The sequence below is a fragment of the Lottia gigantea genome, assembly GCF_000327385.1.
Source record: "Lottia gigantea unplaced genomic scaffold LOTGIsca_71, whole genome shotgun sequence".
Taxonomy (NCBI): domain Eukaryota; kingdom Metazoa; phylum Mollusca; class Gastropoda; family Lottiidae; genus Lottia; species Lottia gigantea.
In genome coordinates this window covers 850,807-859,319 of record NW_008710397.1, presented here as the reverse complement: position 1 = coordinate 859,319, position 8,513 = coordinate 850,807, and the positions used below count along the sequence as shown (strand labels likewise).

General features: G+C 33.3%; 1 protein-coding gene across 1 annotated transcript; it reads left to right on the top strand.

Annotated features, from left to right (window-relative positions):
• Window positions 1-2,445: 2,445 nt before the first annotated feature.
• LOTGIDRAFT_130787 (hypothetical protein) lies at window positions 2,446-6,109 on the top strand (the record flags this gene model as incomplete). Its single annotated transcript, XM_009065872.1, has 5 exons — window positions 2,446-2,505; window positions 3,324-3,458; window positions 4,256-4,372; window positions 4,864-4,972; window positions 5,562-6,109. Coding segments are annotated over 5 exons (969 nt in total), but the record flags the coding sequence as incomplete, so codon positions are not given.
• Between the last annotated feature and the right edge of the window lie 2,404 nt (window positions 6,110-8,513).

The following is an 8,513-nucleotide window of genomic DNA, read 5'->3' as shown; positions in this document are numbered from 1 at the left end:
ATCTGAAAATTGTTGACGTATCCAATACATTGTTTTTGTTGTGGATGACAAGATAGAAGTTAGTCAAGCGTGAAGTTTTTGGGGCATGCAATCATTTTCCTACGTTGATGGTAAGAGAAAGGTAATGGAGTCGTTTGCATCTAAATCGTTGAAGATCGCTGCTGTCGTGGCATTTTACTGGTGAGTGTATTATTGATAAGTTTAAAATATTTTACTTTCTTTTGCTCACCTACTTACACTGACTCGCTCATCAGACAACAGGTATTGTCCCTATACTATGAGCACTCAGCACCTCCTGACAGCCCCGTTGTTAGGGTGGGGTCTCTGGAGGCTTGGACCAAGCAAAGCCTTCTTCAGTTCAGCAGAGATTGATCCATTTACTTCAGTGTCTTTGTACGAAATCAAAAAGATATAGATATTGATACGATTTTGGCACCTCAAAATTGTCAGAAATGTGTCCCATAGGCCTTTAATTCTTCACATTTTCTGAGTACAAAATCTAAGCCCCAGCACCTTTTCATTCCTGGCAATGGGGGTGTCTCTTGTGCGTCTCAAAAATACAGTTAAACTTATACAGTCTTATACTTATTTTACCAGTTGATATAAAAGTGATAAATATTTATTACTATATTGGAAATGTAGATAATATTACTGACAGACCACTCCCTCTAAATTTTTACTGGTGCATTCTGTTTCTGATAAGGTGTGGTATATTTACAAGATGGTCGTTATAAGTGTACCAGTACTGGAAAAAATCCCTCTAAAAAATTTAATGCAACATTGATGAGAAACTATGGGAATTCTTGGCCACTAACCGAAGCTTAAAAAAAATGAAAGACAAGTCAGTCAAGTAGAAAATTTTGAAGCAACAAAGGTCAGACTCAACTTTGTAGAGCTTTCTGTCCTTTGTTCAGCCACCGGTGTGCATCAGACTTTGGCCTTCAATACCACATGAGGGTACACAAAAGAATACTGTGAACTTTATCATTCATGATGGTCGACCTATTATAATTATAAGTGCTCAGTTAGTTTAAGAGCTAGATGAAATAATCGATTATCGTCTCTAAGAATTTATAATTACGATTAAGGATTATTTGATTTCATAATCGATTAAATATCAACGTTATATATTATCTTCCATGTACCTGTTAACAAGTAATAATCTCTTCCACATAGGTTACCTTCAGCACATCACTTACCCACAATAAACTATAATAACCGATCAAAGCAATGATAATATTTCTATGACACAAAAATAACCCATGGAATTAAACATTTTGATCTATATTTAGTATTTAGAAGATTTCTCACTTTGAATATTTCGATTGATCAGAAAATATTTTTGATAATCGATCTGAATTTGGTAATCGATACCCAGCCCTAGTTAGTTAATCTAGTGGCTCATTAAAAAAATATTCAGTGTTTTTTGTTTAGTGTTTTATTCAGTGTTTTATTAACATGTCAAAAGCCTTTCGGTAATTAAATATTATAAGCTTACAACCAATCATAAACTTTATAGTGACTTTAGTGTAATCCAATCGTATTGTTTGTATTCTTGATATACCAGCTGTGGATAGAGAACCAGATTAAAGGGATTATCCCAGATAAATTAAAAATAAGAATGCATCTTTTTAGAATTGCACCCTTTAAAATGAATAAGATTAAAATGTTATATAGTTCATAGCCAAAAGGATAACAATAAAATTGCATTTTAAGCCATAGCCTAAAATGAAAAAATATCTTGGTTTGGTTTGACAATTTGGACCTAGACCTTGTTTCTCAAAAACCATAAAAATGTTTTTCCAAATATCAAAATTAAAGGGAAAAAATCACCTAATAGTTTTGTTTGTCAGCTGATAGAACTCCACTTCAGATATAGATATCACTTTTCACTAACTCCTTTTCACCCATACAAAACTACATGGTTCACAGCCATTTTGAATCACTTCTCGACAAAATGAGGCAAATATTGCAAAACGGCTTTAATATTTCAACTAAGCCTTCAAATCACATTTAAAGGTTTAGAAATGGATTGAAATATGGTTTGAAGACTTAGGTGAAATATAATAGTCTTTTTAAAGATTTGATTTATTAAGTTGAGGAAAAGATTCAAAATGGCTATGAACTACGTTTGTGTGTGTTATTTCCATGTAAGAATCATGCATATTTTCGTTTGTTGTTTGGAACTTTTGATGGTAAATCCAATTTAACTGCTTATTTTTATATGATTTTAAAGATGGACTTCTAAACAGTATTGATAGCTGCCACCAGGCCGATACAGGGCTGACTCTTGGAAGCACTAGCTCAGGCATCAGAATTGTTCTTGATTCTGAGGAAGATGCAGACTCAAGGCACCTAATCAATTAGCAGACAACAATCCAACTCTCTACTGACTGAGCTATTCCACTGCTATAGTCTTAAATTGACTTAACTTTGTGTTTCAGGATTATTTCTATATCTATGGTGTTTCTAAACAAGTATTTATTGAGTAGTCCAGATTTAAAGGTACGTTTTTCTACTTAAAGTTAAAAAAAACAGAACCTTTTCTTGATTTTCTACTTAGAGGGACAGGTGCTCCATTTCTATATCCCAATCATGCTCTCAGAAATAGGAATCTTTTTTGCTGAGCTAACCATTAATAGTGTTCACTACTCAATGTCAAAATTTGAGCCTTCAAATCCATGTTTATCCAGAATTATCTGCGTTAAAATGACAACATACTCTGTGATAAAAGCTTATAGAAAGGACCTATATAGAAATAGCGAGTAAAATTACTAGTTTGAAGTATTTTTAGGAATTATGCCATTTTTGAACATATCTAATACTTCTTAAGACTATTTACATATATTCAAGACTCAAATCAACCCCCTAAAATTCTGCATCTATCCCTTTAAATACTAATATATTGGTATGCATTCAATGGCCATCGTTGAACTTGTTCATTGTGTCACTGGATAGGATTTTTGAGACTGTTTTTTTAGATTTAGTAAAAAGGTCTGGGCTAGTCTGTCACCTACCTACAGACTGTGCTTGTTAAAGATACCAAAACTTGTGGAAATTCGGAAAGTCTAGGCTGAAAAAATTCCATTGTACACAGCATGGTGTTGCTATTGTAATTAGTGCAATCTTTTGCAAAATTTGATTTGATTTTTGTATAGCCATTATATATTAGTACATTGATACCATTTTGGACAGATTTGCTAAATAGGTCTGCATGATGGCTTTGGCAAACAGTTAGCTTATGAAATTGTCAAATCACACTGCTATTTTGCCAATCTTTCTCAATTCACTCTCTATGCCTTTGTTTTTTTTTTCAGTTGGAGGCACCTTTCTTTGTGACATGGTTCCAGTGTGCTTTAAGTGTGGTTTTTATAGCCTTCTTCAGTGCATTAGGAAAAGTCATACCCAATATAGTCAAAGTCCCACCGTTTCAAGTGAATTTTGAAATATGTAAAGCAGTAAGTAGGCTCCTCATATGTTTTTTTAATTTTTTGTGCAATCACAAAAGGGACACATTTTTTATATTACACTGTCTATTATATTTGTATATCCACTGTCTATTGTATTTGTATATCCACTGTCTGTCCACTGTTGTATTTGTATTTCCAGGTATTACCACTGTCTTTTGTATTTGTATTTCCAGGTATTACCACTGTCTGTTGTATTTATATTTCCATGTATTACCACTGTCTATTGTATTTGTATTTCCAGGTATTACCACTGTCTGTTGTATTTGTGTTTACAGGTATTACCACTGTCTGTTGTATTTATATTTCCAGGTATTACCACTGTCTATTGTATTTGTATTTCCAGGTATTACCACTGTCTATTGTATTTGTATTTCCAGGTATTACCACTGTCTGTTGTATTTATATTTCCAGGTATTACCACTGTCTATTGTATTTGTATTTCCAGGTATTACCACTGTCTATTGTATTTGTATTTCCAGGTATTACCACTGTCTATTGTATTTATATTTCCAGGTATTACCACTGTCTGTTGTATTTGTATTTCCAGGTATTACCACTGTCTGTTTTGTTTATATTTCCAGGTATTACCTATGTCTGTTTTGTTTGTATTTCCAGGTATTACCACTGTCTGTTGTATTTATATTTCCAGGTATTACCACTGTCTATTGTATTTGTATTTCCAGGTATTACCACTGTCTGTTGTATTTGTATTTCCAGGTATTACCACTGTCTGTTGTATTTGTATTTCCAGGTATTACCACTGTCTATTGTATTTGTATTTCCAGGTATTACCACTGTCTGTTGTATTTGTATGTATGATATCGTTCAACAACTTATGTTTAAAGTATGTTGGAGTGGCATTTTATTTTGTTGGAAGATCTTTAACAACTGTCTTTAATGTGGTAAGTATGATTGAGGTTCAATTAAAACGAGTGAGGACTGGCTGTAGCCCAGTTGGCTAGAGTGTTGGAATGGCATATGTCGGGTCTTATATTGGTCGAAATTTGCAAGTTTGCTGATGTGTCATCATCCTTCATTCCAATTTATCCAGGTGACAATGGGGTTTAAAAATCCTGGAAAATCAATGAACTGATATAAAGAAATTTCAGGAAGTTTTTGTATTTGTTAACATTATGGCTTTGTGTTCACAGACTGTCGAGGCATCTGATTGGTTCTTTTCACTAGCCTACAATCCAATCAGATTGCTTCATTTACAAACTTCCATGATACAAGAAAGGTGACTGTTGCAGTCAAGGTATAAGTATGAAGATCATAATAGCTTGACATTGTGAAGCTGTTGTAAATTTGGAATCTTCAAAAAAAAAAGAGTTGTGTCATTATCAATACTAATGATATCAAAACATAAGTTGTTTAAAATTATGTTTTATTTTAGGTGTTTACCTATTTGATATTAGGACAATCTACATCAGGAAAAGCTATTGCCTGTTGTTTTATCATCATTGCTGGTTTTTCTCTGGGTGTTAACCAAGAGGGCACTACGGGTATGTATTTGGTTAATTTGAAGATCTTCAAGTAACACCGCTGCTAGTTTAATGCTTGAAACAGACTTATGCATAATTCATAACCTTATCCACCAAAGGTCAAATTTCCTTTGCTTTTCTTTTTAACAATAACTTGTAGTTTTGACTCTTATATATTTTGAATTATGCCAAGGAAATCATTTCGAATATCATACTTAGCGAGACCACAGTTGTATATGACAAATATTCATGTCTCGTTTTTGAGACACTTTTAACGCAAATTATGTCATCCATTGATAAGATGGCTACGTCATATGAAGGAATAGGCTATGTAAGATCACTAAACACCTAATCAACAGTGAGAAAAGGGGTTTAAAACTGCCTTTTCTCAGAAATTTGTGAAGGCAAAATTCAACTGAAAATATGGAATTATGAGCCTCATTCTTGTTTCAATATGGCCGACATGTGAAGAAGGTCTATAACTATCTGGGCTGAACTTTCTCATTTTCATTAACCCCACCAAGAGCCTTATCAATGTCCATTTCTTTTCAATATCTTGTCCTCTAATGATACTGAGCTGAATAATTTTCCATGATTTATATTTTTACAGGATCTCTATCAGTTGTTGGTGTAATATTTGGTGTGATGGCCAGTGCTTTCGTGGCACTTAATTCTATTTTCACCAAGAAAGTGTTGCCTGTAGTAGATAACAACGTTTGGAGATTATCGTTGTACAATAATCTCAATGCTTCATTTTTATTCATTCCTTTGATTGTTGTTTTTGGAGAAGTGGGAACAATTATCTCCTTTCCCAAACTTTTTAATTCTTACTTTTGGTTGATCATGTTTGCTGCTGGTATCTGTGGGTTCGCCATCGGATACGCCACGGGACTTCAAATTCAATTCACATCACCTCTAACGCATAATATATCGGGAACAGCTAAAGCTTGTGCTCAGACTGTTATTGCCTGTATAAAGGACCAGGATATCAAACCATCTTTATGGTGGCTGAGTAATGCCATCGTGCTGTTTGGTTCCAGTAGTTATACTGAAGTCAAGCGAAGAGAAATGAAAGCCCAGCATCAATTGGATCAGGTGAAATCAACGTCAAAACCACAAGAAGAGGATGTGGAAAAACTTCTGACAGAAAAGGTTTAGATTTCATCTTAATTTCGTCCATTTTTTTCATCAAGGTAGATTTATCACTCAGTGCAATGCCTCTTAGACATTCAAAAATCAGGGTTCAACCCATTTAAAGTTGATTTTGGCAGATGTTGTCCAGCCAGAGTGAGAAAAACTAGCTATTATTTATATTATGCAACTCTTTGGAAAGTTATTATAACCCTTTTTTTCTACTTAATAGTAATTACATATAATAACAAGTGGCAAAATTTTCCTCATTGAATACTGCATAGTGTCCTTTATTAGCCAATTCAGGTGCAGAAAAAATAGGATGTACCAAGCTCATTTTGTTTAATCAGATCTTATTACTGTGGATTCAATTTGGGAAATTGAAATCTAGAACACACATGATCTGGCTCCAGGGAATTTTACTCAAATTCATAATTCCCCTCACATCAAGAAACGGTAAAATTTGACGTTTAATACCAGGAACATTGTGTCCTAAGGAATAAAAACAATGAAATGAATGGAGTTTTACATCCTACTTTTCTGAACGATGTAGGCTAATGAAGACAGGCAATGCCATGCAGGATGCAATGAAGGAAATTTTGCCTCAAAAGGGCCTTGGTTTATTGTCCCGTCCGAACGATTAGACGCTTTTGCCATGTCAGCCCCTCTTATCTACATCACTGACAGGGGGAAACTGAGTTGAAAAATCTCAAGGTATTATCTCGACCTATGCCGTGATTGAACCCTAATTCACTGAGCTACTGCGAAATAAATTGGTACATTTGTTTTGCTTTTAATCAGATATGCACCTGTAATAGCTTGTTCAAATTTAAGTAAAATCTTACCTAATTATAAAAACAGGTTCATGGCTAGGTGTGTACGACTGAACTCGTTTCATTCTAGTTGAACTCCTCAGGAGTAATTAAATTCTTGACCCCTTTTTTTGCTAAAAACGCAGACTCTGGCTGGATGACATCTGTTAAAACCTTGCTTGATAAATTGCTATCATGGGACTTTCAGATTTTTCAAAACAAAACCATTTCTCATGCAAGCATATCATAGATCATAATATTTCACTAAACAGAGACTTTCTAACCTTTGTATGTGTAGTGTAGTGAGATATCTGTGGTAGTATGGTATCGTCTTATATAGTGATTCTAATCTTTAGTCATTGCACCTGGTCCAACTGATGAATATATACACTTGTTCACTACGTTTGACACTTTGAATTTTATGTCCAATCTAAGAGCTAGAATTTCTTCAAACAGGAAATTTTCCCTTACACATACAGAGGTTAGAAAAGCATTTCTGTATTCATTTACAGTACAACCAAAAGCTGGGATGTTTGAAATAAGGTAAAATCTTTTTATGCATTGAAACTCCCTTGGTTTTACTTATTGGTTAGAAGGATTTTGAATATAAGGTATTTCTAGATGTTTAAGGGTTTTTCTTATATCAGTGTACATTCCATGGTGTTCATATCTAAAGATTTTATTTTTTATATGTTTTGTTGTCAATTTTCAGAGACATTTGCTTACAGAGGGGTGCATGGCTAGGGAAATCATTTGTGCCCCAGATTTTACCCCCACTTCATCTCTAATTAATATAAAAAAAATCATTTTCACTTGATAAAAGCTGTATTTCACTTGATAAAAGCTGTATTTCACTTGATATAACCTGTATTTCACTTGATAAAACCTGTATTTCACTTGATATAAGCTGTATTTCACTTGATAAAACCTGTATTTCACTTGATATAAGCTGTATTTCACTTGATAAAACCTGTATTTCACTTGATATAACCTGTATTTAACTTGATAAAAGCTGTATTTAACTTGATAAAAGCTGTATTTAACTTGATATAACCTGTATTCCACTTGATAGAAGCGTATTTCACTTACTAGAAGCTGTATTTTAATTGATATAAAAGTAGCATTTCACTTGATAAAAGCTGTATTTAACTTGATGAAAGCTGTTTTTAACTTGATGAAAGCTGTTTTTAACTTGATATAAGCTGTATTTCACTTGCTATACTATAAGCTGCATTTCTAGTAGTTGACTTGATATAAGCTGCATTTCAATGATTTTGTGTTATATTAGAATTATCATGGACATTTTTCGACTCGTAGTATTTCATTAACAAATAGCTGTATTTCACTTAATTTCCGTAATGTTTCATTCATGGGTCATATTAATTTTATTTTACTTTATGGTATTTCAATTATAAGTAGTGCTTCATTTGATGTAAGTTTTAGCAGTATTTCACTTAAAACAAATCATGTTTTGGTCATAAGTTTATTTCACTTTACATATTATCTAGTATTAAATTAAGTTGATGTAAGTAGTATTTCACCAATTTAAGTCATATTTCACTTGTCATGTTGTATTTCATTTGAAAGTCAAAGTTTTCTTGCAATAAGTCATATTTCAC